The sequence below is a fragment of the Anser brachyrhynchus genome (genome assembly GCF_964034855.1).
Source record: "Anser brachyrhynchus genome assembly, chromosome: 2".
Classification (NCBI taxonomy): domain Eukaryota; kingdom Metazoa; phylum Chordata; class Aves; order Anseriformes; family Anatidae; genus Anser; species Anser brachyrhynchus.
Window position 1 is genome coordinate 151,859,488 of NC_137695.1, and position 18,734 is coordinate 151,878,221.

Genomic DNA, 18,734 nt, shown 5'->3' on the forward strand with positions numbered 1-18,734 from the left:
CCAGAGAGGGAATTCAAGACAGCAATTTTAAGAGACAACATGCTCTGCCAAGACAGCTCCTGCAAGCAAAGTTAAATCCGGTGGTACTGTTAGGATCAACAAACAATCACAGGCTGTGCACAATCGTAACGCTCTGGCTCACCTCTCGTATTTCATGGCCAGCTCCTCTATATGACTGCAAGTCTTCCAGTATTCCTTCTGCATCCTTTAACACTACATTCACCTGATTATAAATTTCCTTTTCAGATTCTGTAGGTTGGGCATCTAAACAGTAGAACATATTACATATATATATATATTTAACAACATTATGGAATTCAAAAGGTAAACCATCACCTACGGGACAAATTCTTCACGTATCAACTCAAAGAATTTTTGTTCTCTGAAGAGCTATTACAATGTATGAGGAACTACAAGAGGGTAATTGCATTTACTGTAGTAGTCTTTTACCCTAATTTAGCATCCCCAAAACCCACCTTGAATCTAATCTGACTAATTTACAATTAGGTTAGGAAAAGAAATCCTGGCACGTTGCCTTTGTGACTGTCACACCAAGATAACCAATCCTCACCTTGGGCAAATTCTCACCTGCACTACAAACTCAGTGGAAGGGACTTAGTTAAGTACTCAAAAGACACGCACTGCACATATACTAACCTTAGCAGGAGGCATTCAATTTCTACTGTTATCTGGAAACACTGCATCAGGTTATTTTCCTTCTTCCCTGTATCCTCAGTTACTGGTTGGAAAGGAGCTGTATCTTTTAATTTTTAATATATTTCATTCATAAAGCATTCTCTATTGCACTAATTGCAAAATCAGACTCGAGAAAAAAAAAGTTGTAATGTAAACTTGTTCTCCTTTTTTTTCTTCAGTCCTTTTCATTTAAGGATACACGTTGTCTCCCTTTTTTTCCCTGTAATTAACTAAAAATTTTCCAAAAGCATATTTGATCATTTCAGAAAGTTACACGTGTTTAAAGAAATGTCATCCAATAGGAAGTATGTTTTGAGAAAACCAAGGCTTTAACATTTTTACAAAATCTCTTGGTACAAATCTCTCAGACCTGGCTTACCTGACACAAGATCATTTTTTCTTTTAAATTTCTGATGGAAGTTATAAGGTTAGTTCCTCTTAGACTAATATAAAAAAAGTTAATTACTGTTAGTGCCACTCTTCACAAAAGAAATTCTCATCTGTTTAAATAGGAAAAATATGATATTAAATAAATAAATATTAGGGTACTTTAATCCAGGATTTCCAATGTTGGAAGTCAGGGTATTAACAATAAATCCTTTTTTTTTTTTTTTTAAACAGGGATAAACAAAAGCTATCTATAGACAATATATCCTCTTAATCTTGTGCTGTTTAAAGAGACTGGAAAATAACTTTTTTTTAATGGAAGTGCTTTTTCCATGATCCACATGCACAACTCCCACTAATGGTGATGGAAGTTAGGGACATTTAAATGAAAAAAATCACAATATTGCAGTGTTACACACTAGAAAAAGACATTATAAAGCAGAGTTTGCGTTGGGAGAAAACAAAAGTTTCACATGCATTGCTTGTCTGGATTTGGCTGTAATTTGTGCATAATACTTATTTTTATGGTTCATTGCAGAGAGAAAGAGAGGCATTATTAGTGAGTATGCTTATATAGACTCTGCAACAATTTTACTGTGCTATTTTGATAACCACCAAGAATTATCATGGATGAAATAGAACAGGTCACTCCTTTAAAGAAATAAAATGTCTAAGAGCACCACATCGATTAGGCATCGAGTAAAAGTGGCCAATGCTTTTCAGATCATCACAAAGGTCATTTATAATTTTGAAAGCTGCTGAAGACTGCTGTAAGAAATGAAGACAAAAAAAAATGAGGTAAAAGAGCAGACAGGTAAGCATCAGTCGACTGGCAGCAGTTCATGCACAGACATGAAATGCTATAGTGAAAAACAGACTCAAACGTGAAGCTCTGTAGCGTTCCAGATTGTGCTGTTAAATAATGCAGTCAAGACTTGCCACTTGGATTGTCTCACGCTGAGCACCCCTCCTGCCTATTTAATTTTTCATAGTACTTTTTCTTCACCCTCTCTTCTAAGGACCGTTTGTTTTCCAACACTGGGGTCGGGGGGTCCGCACAGCAGAAGGGCCCACGAGAACTCCTCCTCATTGCAAAACCCCCAGACAAGCAGAACAGATGTGGTACTGTGACCTTCCACGTTCAGAAACAATTTGTATCTGGAAGATGATTTTCATGTGGTCTTTACTGAAGGGCTGGCTACATATGTCAAGCCCTTCACCTTTGCAAGTCTGTCTGAACCAGCAAATTGCTGTATTTTAGTTCCCTAAAATGTTCCTGGAAAGCATAAGCCATTGTTTTAGGTTAACTTGTTGGGGTGTGGGGTTTGTTGTTGTTGTTTATTGTAACAAACTTCTAAATATACCCATTTTAAAGTCCAGTAGGCACCGGATTATTTCTTTTGGTATGTATTTTATTTTGGTGCACCTTCAACAGACAAACACGATAGCTTGTTTTGTCCCAGCTCCTATCCCATCTGCAATTCCTCCTTGCCTAGACATGCAATGAAGTGTTATGTTTTTATTTAGAAAATAGCTCAAATTTTAAAAAGTAAACCTAAAGGGATTGTGAAGTGAATGTAAAAGAATTTAGGATGGATTAAGATGCGTTTAAGTGAGACAATGTAGAAAAACTTCAAGCTGCTGTGCAGGCTGGCTCAGAGCAATTGACTTCTTTGCTCCCTGGCGTGCTGCATTCTGAGAAGCCAAAGATGGGAAGAGGGAAAGGTGAAGAGGGAAAGGTTTCTCTTTCCAAGCACAGCTGGAAGCTCACATAAACGGAGGTAGCATTCCCAGATATCAGTATGTATGTGAGAACTTCAGCTATAGGACTTCCATTTGGACTTGAACTTGTTTCCCTCACCGTGTAGGGCATGGAGCAGGAAAGCAAGCTGTACTTCTGGAATTCGTTTTGGCAACTGAGGAAGAGCAGCCAGCAATGACAGGTATCCAAACAGGAGGATGAGGAAGGCAATTTCAGGGATTCCCTCTTTCCTCTTAACATGACTAAGGTCCTGTTACAACTTTAGGACAAGGCTTTGCTTTTCCCTTGCAACGCCGTCCATGAAAAGAACAAGAAGACGGGTCTGACAGTGCTGCCAATGGAGCCAGCCCCTGCTCATTCATGACAGCTTTCAGTTTTTAATCCAATAATAAAAAAATAAGTAAAGACTGAGGTCCTCCAAGCAAAATGGGAGTTCTTTAAATGATTTTTAGATCTAATCAGAACATTACTGCACTAAATGCAATATACATTGAGGGTTCAGAAAGCTCACGTGATAACAAAGACAAAAGAGTAGACTTGAAACAACATACAGATGCCGTTATGTGAACGAAAAGCTATGAAAGTATGACAACATACTGCATGCTGGAAACACGCACGTTTAGTGACTATTTTAAAAAAATAGCTATCCTAAAGACTAGAGAAGGGACAGGAATTTGGCGTTAAAAATTTATACTGCACAGCAAACGCTATTTCAGCTGGTATTTTTCCCAGGGAAGAACAAGTTATCTAAAACTGGCTGGGACAAAAGCCACCAGCAGGGGGGAGAAAAATCCCAGACTGCTGAAGATGAAATAATTTATGCATCTCTATCATCATTACTCCAGAGAATGTTATCTTCGTGGCTTCTCTGAAGCCTAGCCAAGTTCTTTGGAGGTAATGCAGAACACTTTCACTGCTGGCTTGAGATCGCTATCTGCAAGCAAAAGTACTCTGCGTTTTAGCTACTATTCAAATCAGGAAATTTGGAAAGGATTTGCACTGTGACAGCGGTGACACCAACGTAAAAGTTGAGCTCTAAGTTTCCAGTGTTGCAGGTCGCTGTTTTACATTTGTAATACTGTCTTCACAAAGCTGTGCACTTTGCTCTGCTAACGTCCAAGCGGCACTGCAGACACATTAGGAGAATATTTGAGACAATTATTCGTTTCAAATAACTGAGGTGAATGATCAAAGAAAATATGAGCTTAACCTGTGTTAAGGCAGGGTAAAGCCCATTGTATCATTTAATGAAATATTTTTTGCATGTATTTTAAGTCACAGAAATCACCGGAATCTAGGACCCAGGTAAATATCTGAAAGTCTTAGAAACCAGCCTAAAGCATTTCCAAATTCAGCATCCATATCCCTACAAAGCTTTATGGACGTTTGATTTTTGTCTCTTTGGTACTGTGTCAAGAAACACTTAACTAGCCTGTTCATACCTGGATTGAAAAACAAAATACCTAAACCTGTGTATTATTGGGCCAGGTGTAACATAGCATTGGCAAATTTAGTTTTAATACAGAGCTTACTTGCTCATCCCCATAAAAACATAAACTTAAGTATCACGAGATTAAGTGCCAAGTCTTGAAGAAAGATCTTGACTGTGTCAGAGCCAAGTTTCTGTCAAGGCAAGCTATCTGAAACAGAGGAGAAAGAAGCGCAGATACACAGTATAGCAGCAGAAACACACACAGTGCAGAGTCCAAAATGAATAAAGAACAGTCTAACAACTCAGCCATAATACAAGTCATTTAATTTGACTGCGAATGTAAACATTTCATGTCAGCAACCTGCTTACTCTCATGCCAAATCTTGTTCATGCTCAAAACATGCACTTAAAAAAAAATCTTGATGGCTTGAAAATGAACTTTTAAAATAAATTAGCAGCAATTATCATTGCAATTGATTTTTAGAATTATGCCCCTTGCATCCAGCTAATTTGAACTAATTTAGTCCTATTAAACGGTTAGTATTTGCAGATGATGCTGGAGCTCCCAAAATTCCCCTGCATCATTTCTCCCTACTTCACTAAGTTGTACCTACTCTGAGAATATGTAAGACTTGAACTGTTTTTAACCAACGCTTTTGTTTGCCAGTTCTTGAACACAACCCTGGATTATCTTCCTTTTATGGACAATCGGTATGGCTACCATCTTCCCGTAAACAAAATGTTCAGAAAAGACAAATGATAAAATCAACAGTACAGGACAAGGGTTTAGAAACGTTACAAGTTCAAACAGCATGAAAGCAAAAACATGTTTCTCCAAGCATTCCCTTTTCCGTTAGAACTAACGTAACCAATTGCCACTGTTTCACTGAACACAGCTGAAAAATAATTTAAAGGAAAAAAGGTAACGAGTCTCATATTATCCATATCACAACACTTTTTTTTGTTATGGTATGCCATTGTATTTTATTACATGGTCAAAATGCACTTGAAGATTAGTTTTCTTATTTTATGCTTGCTGATGCGCAGCTGGAGTAAAGCAATAGCATATCCCAAAGCAAAGTGATTCAACGTGCAGAGCAGCAGCCAACAACACTTACCTGCCATTCTTAGGCTACGGCATGGCATGCAACAAAAACTAAAAGCAGAAATATCAACAGTATGTGAACCTTCCAGAAGGCTTGGCATTGATCAAAAAAGCAACACGTCTCTTCTTTTCGAAAGCAATTCCATCTCTACACGTTGAGTGCCCCCATTAAGTAGGGATGAGGTTAACTGTCGAATCCCAATGCCCAATCACAGAAGGTTCACATACACACCTTTAACGTGGTGATGTGGAGAGCTATGAATAGCTGTTGTGAGCCAGTCAGCATATGCAGCGTTGTTCTGCATCTGCAGGCACGCTGGAAGTGCACAAAACAGAATTAGGTTTAATATTTCATCTTTCCTTTAAGATGCATGTATCTCCTTGCAATTTCAGTAGCTCTTCAAATAATTCCAATTCTTTTAAAATTTTAAAAGTTTTGATTAAAAACAAACAGCATTTTTGTTTTTAAAATGGGAACCATGTCAGATTCCAGAAGTAAAAATGCAATTTGAAAGCCCTCCCTGAAACAAAGATTTTACATTTTACAAACTCAAGATATTTTAGAGCAGATCATCACTTACATCAAAAGCTCACTGAACAATTACTCATAGCTCAGGCATGCAAAGCTGTTAGAAAGATGGCAAAGTGAAAACATACATTTAGTACATGACAAACGCAGTCTACTGCAGGCAAAGAGTAATAGGTATATAAAATCATCTTCTCACTTTCAAAATCAAGGAAAAAATTTGGCCCCTGCTCAAGGTCTGTGCATGTCAAAACTTTAAGAAGGTTCCCCATGTTAAGGTACCTGCCAAGACAAGAATGAGAGAAAGAAAAAAAATATTCCTTTATAAGAAGGAACAGCCCAAATATAGTTGAATGAAGCGGTGGGGGAAGAAGACCAAAGGCATCCATCAGGCATGAACCCGTCCTTCAGGCTCCAGGTGGAGGAGACCCCACCTCAGGGACGTACAGCTGGTGGTCCCAGAGATGCAATGCAGCTTTCCTGTCACGAGTGATGTGCGTCACCACCATCTTCTGTCTCCCCTTGGAGAAAGGGGCACGACTCCAGCTGAAGGTCTGGTGACTAATTCTGTCCCGGTACACCCTAGCACCAGTTTCCTGAGCAGGAGTGCCACGGATTGAGGGCTAAGTACCGTATTGGCAAGCACTGACACGGTAGCCATGCTACAGATTTTTACCTGATGGGACAACAGAAGGGAAGAGCTTTCATTTTGGCAGCCCTTATAATTTTGTCAGAAAGCCATTATAGAAAGCTGAATCAGGATACATCATTTCAGTGTGCAGAAAATGCTATCGCAGGTATGCCCCAGATCTCTGACACGAGGTGCCTAAAACATTTGAGCAGCTCAGACGACTCCACTTTGGACTTTTGGATGTCAAAATACACATTAACTGCACCATGAATGAACAAACCAGAATCAGGAGTGATTTAGTACTTACTCATACGTAAGATAGGATTACAGAGAACAACTGCTCAGCACAGATTACCATGGCATACTGACAGAATTTTTCGTTTTATGATCACTTGATTTGCAGGCAGATGGACAGACATCACTGACCACAGAGACCCAGAATGACTAAGCACACGAAAAGAAAATTTACACAGCAGCATGATGGTGGCTTGGCTACTACTGAAAAAAAAACAAAACAAAAACACAAAAACAAACCACATGCAACCCTTTTTCAATTTGCAGGTTTGCAACTGAGTCCCCTAGCCTTCATTCCAGCAGGTATAAGCAACCCTATCGTTACCATTTTAAACACACCAGCTGTGAAGGGCTGAGAGACTTACTTTCAAAATCCAAGAAAAAATGTGCTGCATTGTGGTCTATGTCCCTGGTTAGCACCTTAATGAGATTACCCATGCCAGCAAACCTAAAAATAAAAATGGCAAAATAATTTAGTTCCAACAACCATCTCCTGTGTTAATTACACGCCTGGGGGCAGCTGGAGCAGGGCTCCCATCCGGCTCTGCACGCTGCAGATTCATCACCTTGTGGTGGGAAGCAGCAAATGTACACTGGACAGTGCACGTCTTCTCCCCTTCTTCTCCTTGATCATTGGAAAAAATGAAAAGTAATAGCTTCGGCGAAAATGAAGTTCTGAACTACTGGCTCTTTTTATCTGAGTTTAATAGAATTAAAGAATTGTTACCTATGACGACTGAGCAATTGCTTTGCATAGCTGCTACAACCCACAAAGCAATTATTGCTTAGGAAAGGAGCAGCCTCAAAAGGACTGGTGTTGTTACAAGCCTGATTTTGACTCACTCTCCATAACGCAAAACAAAATTCAGAAAAACCTCTCAGCAGCAATCTGTGGCCAACGAACAGCATCTCCCCCCATAAAATCAGGTAAAAGTGACAAGTCAAATACAAGTTAGTCTTTTCCAAGAACAGGAGATAATCAAGTTTCAATAGCTCTTCTTATGTTTGCTATCACATCCCAGCTAAAAAGAAATGAAAAGTGGAAGAAAAATTAAAAGTTGTTAGATTAATCTGGGTCAGATAAATTCACAAGAAGTTTCAAACATTGCTTTAAGTTTCTGACATCAATACCTTCAGTAGGACTATGAAAATTCACAAAGAGGCATTTCACAAAGAGGCAGCCTTTTCAACGGCCTTCCAGTGTTTTAGAGACTGTATTACAGAGGCTAAAAAACACTTCAAGAACTACGGCCCTGAAATATCAGGAGTTCAGTGGGGTACTGCTGCAAGACAAGCTAAAGATACTACCTAAACACAGATTTCAAGTCTTTTAAAAATAAGTTATCGGTCTAACATCGGTCTCAACCATCAGATCTAAAATCAAGTTTCAGATTAGTCTAACTCTGCTGATCTACCAGCGTCTGCTCGTTTGTCTTCTGCTTTAAGGTTGATGTACTTGGAGGGAAGCAACATGGCAGTAAGAATTGTAAGTTTATGAGGAATTAAGAAAACTGAAGCAGTGTGAACCCTACACAAACTGTTTGGCAAACCAAGTCTTTGCATCCTGCATTGCCAGATTTCTTGAGTTCCAAAAGAAAATGCAACTGGTGTGTAAGAAGAAGCAAGCCAGCACTAAGTTATTTGTTTTTCAGGATCCACAAGATTCAACAATATCTCACACCATCAACAAAAGCCTGGGAACCCACAGTGAACTAATCCCAGGTTTTTGAAAGTTACTCAGGGCCAAATTGGTAACGTTAGTTTAACAACTTTTGCAGAACAACCAAACGGGTAAAAATACAGATTTTTAGAAAAGCATCTTTGATCATTGTGGATTCTGATCATAAGATCAAATCACTAGGTGTGCGCTTGCTTTTTTGCACGTTCAACTTCTCCCTTGAATCACCAGGAAACAGAAGTCCTGTTTCCTAAGCATGCGAACTTCGATCAGAAGTCCAAACAGATCTCCTAGCCCTTATGTATGGAAGATTTAGATTAGGATGTCCGGTTTCAACTCTCATTTTACAAAACAAATCCATCTAAAGAAGTGTTTCTTCAAAGAGAGAACTTTTCTACAGCTTTCTGTTCCATAGCTTACTGAGCAGCTGGCTACATGTGCCAACGCTGTGTAAACAAGCAACACCAGAAAGCAGGTAATTACTCTTTATCTCAGGCATATTCGGTAACACAGGATTGAAAGAATCACTCAGCCCCCTCCCTCAACAAGGGCATTCACAATCTAGAAAATGCTGAAATAGAGACATTCTTAAACACTTCCAACGACAGCAACAAAAGGCAGAAGTAGAAGCTGCCTAATGACAACCAACTCTGCAGGTTCAGATTTAAGAGCCAAACCTCAATCACAAAACTGTGCCGTTAAGTATTGTAATTCCAACGTTGACAGAAAAGTAGCTAACACACAGAAGTGAATGGTGTTAAGAGATTAAAGAGAACTTTATGCCTAAAATTATCAGTTACTGCCATGCTTCAGCTCTTCAGCTGCACTATTCTCCTCCTCCACAAAAATATTTTCAATACCTCATTTGAATTCTCCTGTGTAGGTTTGATATCAAGTGCCCTCCTAACAGCCTACAGGGTCATGCACGTGGTGTAAATACAACGTTACTTCTGAAGGTCAGATTAGGGGCAAGCTTGTCGGGCTGAAATACTTCAAAGGTGGGGTTGCAGCAGAGCATGCAACAGGTCAGAACAGGCAGAACAGATCATTTAATTGAATCCCCACCACTTCCTAAAATGGGAGGCAAATAGGGGGTTGGGGACTCAGATTTGCAATATGGACAGCTTCACTCTGACCTTTATCTCCCAGAAAAGTTAGAATCATAGAATATCTTGAGTTGGAAGGGACCCACAGGGATCATCGAGTCCAGCTCCTGACTCCACACAGGTCTACCCCCCAGAAATAAGTTAGTTTCTACTAACACACGGTTTCTTTTCTGGGAGTGAGATTAACCAATAGCAAAGCCCAACAAAAGGCTGGACACTACCCTGGAACACTGGGCACAACAGAGACTCAAGCAGAAGATCCAACTGACCTACTGACAGCAGGTTGGTGAACAACTTCTCTCAGAAAAGGAGAGAAGCTGAAGATGAGAATGAATTAGTTCAACCATGGCAGCAACAAGACAACAGGTGATGTAGGAATGCATTCAAACTTACACAAACACAGAGTTGCACATACACTTCTTAGTAAAAATTCTTCAACAGACTTCTTCCCTTGTGCACTGAGCATACTGAAACAATCTAGATAAGCTTTAGCCGTATCACAGTTCCACTCAAAAGACACGATCACATTTGCTTTCTTCACAGCCAAGTATTTGCCACATGTTCAGTTTGTATGGAGTGAGTGGAGATCTGGCAGAAGCTGGACAAATGCAGTATTATTTCTGCAGTATTATTTCTGACACTTACCAAGGTGAGTTCTAAGTTACTCAAGACTCTCAAGTATTCCTAAACATCATTGGACTTGGTGTGCTTGAAGAACTGTAGAAATGACAACTCCTCTAAATTGTAATCTAAACTAAAAAGTTAGACCTCAAAAAACTGGAAAAACTTTAAAAGCTCAATTTAGACAAAAGTTGAGGTGATATAATTGATTTAATGCTTCTTGGGAGAACAATTTCTCTCCCCTTCTTGCATTCCTTGCTTCAAGGAATAAACATGAGATTCAACAGATAGAAACTCACTCTTGCAGTGAGGCTAAGCATTAGTTTCTCGAGTTCTGAAATAGCCTAAAAGAGAGACAGTGGCACACTGTCACAGTGTGGAGCCCCCCAGATTCATGGAAAAAGCTGTGGATCAACATGCAATGGCTAGGTTAGATGACTCTTCACTTCTGTACATTATTTTGCTTCAAAAGGTATAGCTGAGCAGCAGAGCTGACCCACTGCATGTACACAGGTGGAACCTATAGAGGCAAAATTAAAAAGTGACCATTCTGAGAGGCTGTGGTGTCAGCAGCCCACCTGGATCAATCCCAGAGTACAGCAATGCAGCTCTGAGATGCCTCAGGCTCCCGACAGATCCAGACTTAGTAGAGTCTTGTTTTGTTCAGGGTGGCTTATTTGCATTTCTCCTGGTACCAAAACACATGAAAGACAGTCCACTACTGGCTCTAAGTTTAGAGGTGATGACAATCTGCATGTTGGAAAAGTGAACAGTGTCAGAGACCAGTCGCTGCAGTCATCTCCCGGGCCCTCTTCTGCTATCTGATGCCCTGTAAAAGTATCAACACGGAAGATTTTAGCAGCTCTATAAAGACTTATCTTGGTAAATTAATACCATGGTGGCACAAATGGATTTAGTCTGAACGTATTTACCAAGCATTCTTCCAATTTCCTTGAAAGTCCATGTCTTCAGCTCAAGTAAGTAGAACTACTGTTTTAGAAAGTCAGAAATGGTTCCAGTTACCCAGTCCTGACCTGGTACCTACCCAAGCAGATCTTCCAGTATGAACTGTCTTTCTTGAGCACGTTGCCACATCAGTCAGCTCTGATTCAAGAAAAATTTAAGCCTATATAAAGATCAAAGCCAATGCAAGCACTACTACCGACTGCATTTCCTACCCTGCAGTTTGGCTTGGTCCCAGAGCTGACTCAGAACTGGAGGTGACTTTTGCGGGTGGTGCCCCCTTCTAACCCGCGATCATTCAGGTGCAACTGGAACAAAAGCCACACTGGGGTTACGCTCATCAAGAGGGATTTTACACCTTGTGATCACAAAATCAAAATATTTGCAAGCCCAGTCCTAAGTACAGTTTAGCTCACTACCTATTTGCTCTTCCACAGCTTCAGATCAAGCTCCAACACATTTTATTTAGTATTCTCATTCAGAATAAAGCATGCTTTAAAACCAAACTTTCCTCTGAGGGGTCTTAATTAAGATTTTATAGCACAGTGTCCAAAGGTAACTCGTTAGGAAAACAGAGTAAGATTCAGTAAATACACATTTTACACTACTGAAGTTTTCTGTTGCCACGAATCCATCATCATAAAATCAGAGTGGGGGGGAAAAAAAAAAAAAAAAGCACGCTGCTAGTCTGTGTCCAAAAGCCTCCCGTCCCTGTGAAGCTGCCCAGAATCCCTCCTGGCACGCTCTGAACGCCAGCACAGCGCTCGAGCCACGTGGAGCAGGTTGTGGGAAATCGAAGCCCTAGCCAGGAACATGCTTTAAACTTGACCTACTTGCACAGAATAAGACATACGGAATGCCACATCTCATTACAGTGATTTGGCCCATTACAGCCTTATGGGGTTGTATGATGTTGAGGGTAGTGTCACGATCAGACAAGCGGAAAGCGAAGGCATATTTTCAAAACAAGTCTTGCACGCATGCCCTTCATGCTGAAAACATCCCTGACACATTTCAGTACTTTTTTCTAAGCTAAGCCCAGGGGAAGTTTAATAGAAACACATGATGCAACTAAATTCAGGCGAGCACCGAAGACATTTCCCCCTCTCTCACCTGGAAGAAAAACCGTATGTTAACAAGGATTGTTTTCAACTGGTGAGCAGCTGAAAACTTACTCTTTGTTAAAGGCAAAACACCAGAAGGATGTTCACATGACAGTTTGAATTTTGCTTTGTTCTGCTCGAAGAATAGCATGCTTCCAAACTAATACCAAGTTAAATAAGCAGATGTAAAAACCCATGTCTGTCACTACCAAAGAATGCCTGCTTCAAGAAAATGCCAGTTGACCTTTTGGAAAACCATACGTTATTCCCTGACTCCTTTTAATGAAGCTTAAGACTGAACAGGAAACACCCAGAGCATGAAATCTGTGCTCAATTAAAAGCCTGTATCCATGCTCCAGAGTCTGAAGGAGCGTATGCAAGCACACACACAGAGCACACGTTTTCTTTTGGGGATTGAGTTTAAAATTTTCAGCTGGTCAGGGGTGTGCGGCACAAACCTCTCATCCAGGGAGATTTTGGTAAAATTCTAAGTGAAAAAACACAGAGTAAAAAGCGTATCATTATAGTACGACACAAAGTGCTTCAAGTTATAATCTGAGCGTTACCACTAACAAAAGTCTAGCTGAACATCTCCCTGTATTGTTCCTCCAGAACGATAATCCTATCAGCCCGGCAATTGTTTCAAGGCTTACTGAACATTCCCTGCCTCCAGTATCTGGCCGCGAACAGGAAAAAAGCCAGTGAACAAGTGGCTGCCCACATTAGCGGAATCAAAGGGAGCCCTCAGCAACACATGAGCTCACGAAGCGGACAGCCCATCGGGCTGAGTGTCGCTTTCTACCCCAATGAAGCAGTTCAGCTCTGCAGTCAGTGAGAATACAGCCGCCCTCAACCTTAAAAAGCCAGCCAGGGCTTGTGAACTACACTGCAGGAACCACCATTTTAAGAAGTCTTAATATTTTCCTTGGATCCAAACGCGTTTTTCTTAGCCTAATGCACATTTTTTTCTCTCCTGAGAAGTGCCCGAGAAGCACAGATACCCTCTGACACTCTAATCGCCACTGCTGTTATTAATCCTGGTGCTTAAAGTAATTAAACATCTGACATTAAACGAAGTCCCGAAGTAATAAAACACACTGCCCAGACAAGAAATAATTATTGAATATTCATTATCACTCTTAATCTGGAAAAAAGACCAGAAAGTGAGAACTATTAACTTCAGATTTCGGAAGGAGAAGCTGGTGCTATGAGCCTTAAACAGGTTAGATTTTGGATGAGCTGCTCTCATATTCAAGACCCACCACAGCTATAATAATGTTATTAATGCTGAAGGTGTCAGTCCAGCTGCTGTAATCTGAATCTAACTGCTGGATCAAATGCATATAGGAAGTGCCACTCCAGTCACCAATTCCACATAAAACACGCTATTTCATTCACCACTAAACAATTTGTTCTAGCGAGGACAGGATTTCATCATTTTACACACACTTTCACAGCATACTTCAGTCTAAACCTATGCAAAGATCCACACACTGCTTTCCACTACTGACATCTAGTGGTTATTCTTCTGCACACCACTGGTTACAAATCAACCATGATTTTATTCTCATGAACAATTAAAAAAGGGGAAAAAAAGCCACTGAATTCCAGGGGCTTCAATCATCCCTATCTTACAAAAATAATGCAAAAAAGAAGTATACTACAAGAAAATGTTTTCTCTATAGAAAAGGAAGTATTCAGGCTAACTTAATAAAAGTACTGCTTACAGGCTATTTAAAGCTGCCTCTGATATCAGTTCTTTCATCTAAACTGACTTTGACACAATAAACTACCTTTGCTGAAACTGAAGTTACTTTTTTTTAAGATCACACATCATTAATAGTGTCTCCTTTCTGAACAACAGTGAGTTCAAAACCTGCCCTATCAGGAAAACAGAGCCCTGCCAGGGAAAACAGTCTAGTGAAAAAGCTTCACATTCCTTGAAACCAAAATTGTAAAATGCAGACAGCTCAATGTTTATTCAGACCATTTTTCCATTTAGAGGAAACCTAGGGAAAGGCACTGAAGACTCCACAGTTCCTCTAGAAGAGGCAGTCTTAAAGCCTTGTTAATTTGGGAATATTTTAGTGGCACAGCTGACAGCATACAACTTAGTTTATTATAGCTCATAGCTTAAGGAGTGCCAGACAAATTCACAAGAAGACCTAATTTGTCTGGAAGGATTATTCTTATTTTTAAACCAGAATTTGTACTGAAAAAGGGAGAGCTGAAGCTCTGAAAAATCCACTCTGATTTACCCTTGAGTAACTGCAACTATACCAAGAGCAAGCTTGTAAGTAAAATAAATAAATAAATAAATAACTCTTAGGAGACAAAAAGCTTTCTCTAGGCATATTTATACCCAAATGATGTAGTTTACACTTTGCTTTCTCCTTGGAAGTTTAAAATCTCAAGAAGTCTTCTGCAGTGCTGTAACTCCTCCGACAGAGGTCACTGCCTTACAATTTCATCTTCCAGATAAAGGGAAGCGTGTAACAAATGTGTTCACACTACTTCGTACTATCTTAGCATCTTACATGACTGAGAGCCAGCAATTTCCTTCCAGCCCAAGTACAGTATTTAACCAACTGAGATTATCAGGGAAACATTGGCTGATCTTAAAGTCCGTCTTTTTTCCTCCATACTGATAAAAAACGAATGTTCTCAGCTTTCTTTGAATAAAGAAAATATTGAAGGTACATAAAGACAAAAAAATACATTCAACAAGAGATGGAGATTTAAACTTTTTAAAAAATATTTTTACTAAGAAGCTTTTCTTACTCTACAGAAGATGGTATGCCTATTAAAACAGTGCTCTACTACTCTACAATAAGTTTTGTATTTCAAGGCTATAGTTTAAGAGCTATCAAGCTCCCTTCTCAAAAATAAAGACACCACCAAAATAATTTGTGTGCCAAGCCCTCCTCCTGTCAGCTTTTCATCCAAGAGTAAAAAAAACTAAGTTCTCCTTTTATTTTCTGTACAGCAGTTAGATATGTTCAATCCCTATCTTCGCTACGGGGCCCAATACAACTGATCTGCCACCTTGAATTGGTATTTCACTTATGAAAAAGCACTCCTCTGCAGTCCTGGGTTTATGTGGAAACGTGTTTTCCTTCGGAATAGCTCCATTTCCATCTATATGAATCAGGCTGCCATACACTTCAGTAAGCAAGCTGGATGAAGTTTCCTCTGATGCTCTGACAAACAGCCTGCCCGCTACTGCCATCTAATGTACTCATACAAGGAGTACAGTCATCTGCACTGATCTGCAATGTTTAAATGAAATGTTTCATTTTAGTTTGGCTCTGAACTGCAATACTGCAGCCCTTTCAGTGCCTCGCCTTGCAACTCCTATCCTAACAACGTTATATTACCTATTCAAAAAGCTGATGGATATATGTAGTCATTTACATATTTTATCTCAAAAGATTTTCTCAGCATGCACAAATGCAAATCTCATGTGTATGAAGCTGACGCTGACTGTCCATTTGAGAATGTCAGTGACACACTGGCTCTGAACAGCCAAGGAGGAATATAAGTCCTATGGCCTTCCAAATCACATAGCAGGGAAGGCAGATCTGTGTATCTCAGGAAACCTTTCCGATTATTCTGTAGAGCCTTCCTTTTCCAAGATACCCATCAGACAGAGCATGCTTGCAGGCAGCTAATGAAACCCATCAGGTTCCTGATGGTACAACAGAAGATGACCAGCAGACTGATACCCCATCCATCTGTTTTCAGAACAGTAACAAAGTCAGACAGGCATTAGGCTGGGAAAAAAAATGGTCTCTACATGGTTGTTTGCTTCTTCAAAATTTCGTAAGAGATTTCTTGCAAGATCAAGTTTCTGCTGCAGTCTGTTATTTCCAGTTAGTTCTTCAGATTGTCTCACGAGGCAATCTGAATCTCTAACTACTTAGAGTCTCAATACTTTTTTTTCCTCGTTAGAAAGTCAGTGTGAATAATCTAGACCAATGTGATCTAATTGCGCTGAATATCTTTTGTTACACTTTCCAATCCCCCCCCGATGTATACCCCAAATTTTCTTTTCAAATTGAGCTAAAGGTGTCCCATAAACATAAGATTGATTTTTTTTTCCCATCCACCTATTGGAAATACAGGGGAATGTTTGCTATTCTCCAGAGACGTTACACAACCTGCAATCCTGTGAGATCAGCAGCAAGTATGCGGAGTGTTATGTGGAGCTCTGATTTCCTGCACCGGTCCCTCAGTGAATTCTGCAAAGCCGTACCACTTTGCACCACAAGATGTTTGCTCTGATTTACAGGTCTAACTGAAAGGGACCTAAAGTCTCAAAAATCATTAGGTACTTTAGAGGAGACCCTCCTTGGTTTAGCCATGATAATGCAAAAAGAATAACTTTTTAAGAGGTGACGATATATTACAAAGATCTGTTCCAGAGGTATTACTGAAAGGAGAGCTATCAAAGTGCAATTAGCTATGCCAATCGGATAGTGGTAATCCAGCTGACATAAACTAGTTGGATTGCCAAAGCCCTTTGTTAAATTTACTCAAAAGAGGGCTTTTAAAGGAAAAAAATAAAAGCCATAGGATAAGAAGGAAGATCCCTGAACAGTTAAGAAGGAACAGATAAAAATAGTAAGTGATCAATTCTCACTATGGAGGGAAGTCACCAGTGGAGTTTCTCGCAGGAATGCTGTTCAATACATGGGCAGATGACCTGGGAAGGTCCAGAGCAGCAAAGAGAAAGTTCGCTACTCATGCTGATATTCAGGATAGTGAGGAAAAAAGCAGGCAGACAAAAGAACCTCACAAATCTAATGTGACTTGACAATGAAATCCAGTTGTGGAAGCATAAAGTGATGAACCAAAATAAAAACAACCCTAACTTTATACTGAAGATTCTCAGCTCCAAGCTAACTATTACAATTCTGGAACAAGACCTTTGAGTCACGTTCAGTTTAGCTAAGGTTTGCATTTAATTATGCTCACAAGCAGCTAAAAAAGACTTAATCTAAGTGTTCAGAGTTAAGAAAGGAATGAGGAACACCATTACACCTCAGTATTGAATCCGCAATTTATACAAGGAAATTCTGGTCCCTTAATCTCAAAAAAGATATGGAAGAACAGGAAAAAGTTAATGAAGGACTACATAAATGATCAAAGCTCTGTCACAACTCCCATAAAAGAAACAGTTTAGCTATTTTGAACTCCTCATCTGAAAGATTTTCTGAAGTGGGGAAAATATAACAAAGAACTACAAAGTCATAAGTGATATGGGGAACACATAAATAAAGAAGCAAAACACAGACTCTTAACATGCACCAGTTGCACCAAACAAAATTAGAAGGAACCAGGCTGAAGAATAAATAAGGAGCTGATGGGTCTTTAAGCAGGTCAGTGCAACTCACTGAGAAAGGATGCTAGAAGTCTGCAGCTGTGCTAGGGGAAAACCAGCGCATATGTGGAACTTAAAGCCATTAAAGCACACTGAACACATTTAACAACTACATTTGACTCAAGAATAGTTGGCCTGGAAACATTTACATCCTAGAACCATCATCAGTATATTCCCTCCTGGTTCTTGCTCATGCCTAGGCATCTACTTATGTTAAAGGTAGAAGTGTTATTGCATTTTAAGCTTTTTCAACTTTTAACCTTATTCAGAAAGTGCCATCTAATTAAGTTTGCCTCATTCTTTGAGGCTTTACAGTTTTCAACAGTCTCTAGAACTTTACCATTGTTATCTTACTGATGTTTTCCCATTCAAAATGTTGCTTGGGTACGGCTTCTACCAGTCCCTTCAAGCCCTTTACACTGGTGATCCCCTTCTGGTTTGAGATGCTGTCAAACTTTCAGCAGCTGCTTTGTTTCAGCACAGCTGGAGAAGGTGAAAACATTAGCAGTCAAAGATGCCTGAACTGAAGGGCTGCTGAAGTGGCCAACATAATTTCTGTTTATAACCAACTTCCCTTCAACACCAGAAATGTTGATTCAGTTTCTTCAAAGAAAACAGAAGTTTCTTGCCATGTGCTGTAGCTGTTCTCTGGACAGCCTTTCCTCCTGCAGGCAGCAGCATCCCCAGCAATACCCTGAGCTTTGCTAGCTGTGCGGGATGAGTCACCTTCCTGAGCAGAAGCAGCACTGTCCTGGTAGAGGAATAAGTGAGGAGTGGGAAAGGATTAGCAAAACCAAGTGCATGTATCCAGAGGGAAATAAAACTGTAATTCCTGGAGACCTTGGCTAGACAGACCCATGGTCTGCTTCAGTTACTCTTACACTGTATCCTTTGCAAATGCACAGCCTGCTGTAAGGGTTTGCACTGGTTCAAACTGCAGCTTTGCTAAAACACTTACCCGTGACTTTGGATTTAAAGGCTACTACCAAATGAAAACACTACTACTGCTAGCAATGGATGTTCTCCTATCCATTTGTTGCAGATTTA

General features: G+C 39.9%; 1 protein-coding gene across 8 annotated transcripts in view; it reads right to left on the minus strand.

The window, feature by feature from the left end:
* Positions 1-18,734, minus strand: part of CYRIB (CYFIP related Rac1 interactor B) — a 95,158-nt gene that overhangs the window by 12,715 nt on the left and 63,709 nt on the right. For 4 of the 8 annotated variants that reach the window (XM_080578081.1, XM_080578082.1, XM_080578078.1 and 1 more), the window contains 2 exons: positions 6,108-6,190; positions 143-264 (listed from right to left, as the gene is read on the minus strand). In XM_080578081.1, the coding sequence (XP_080434207.1) occupies positions 143-264; positions 6,108-6,180 (195 nt within the window). In that variant the 5' untranslated portion in view covers positions 6,181-6,190. Of the gene's footprint in view, positions 1-142; positions 265-6,107; positions 6,191-7,198; positions 7,282-18,734 lie in introns of all 8 variants that reach the window. The other 4 variants (XM_080578085.1, XM_080578079.1, XM_080578084.1 and 1 more) reach the window with 3 other exon arrangements.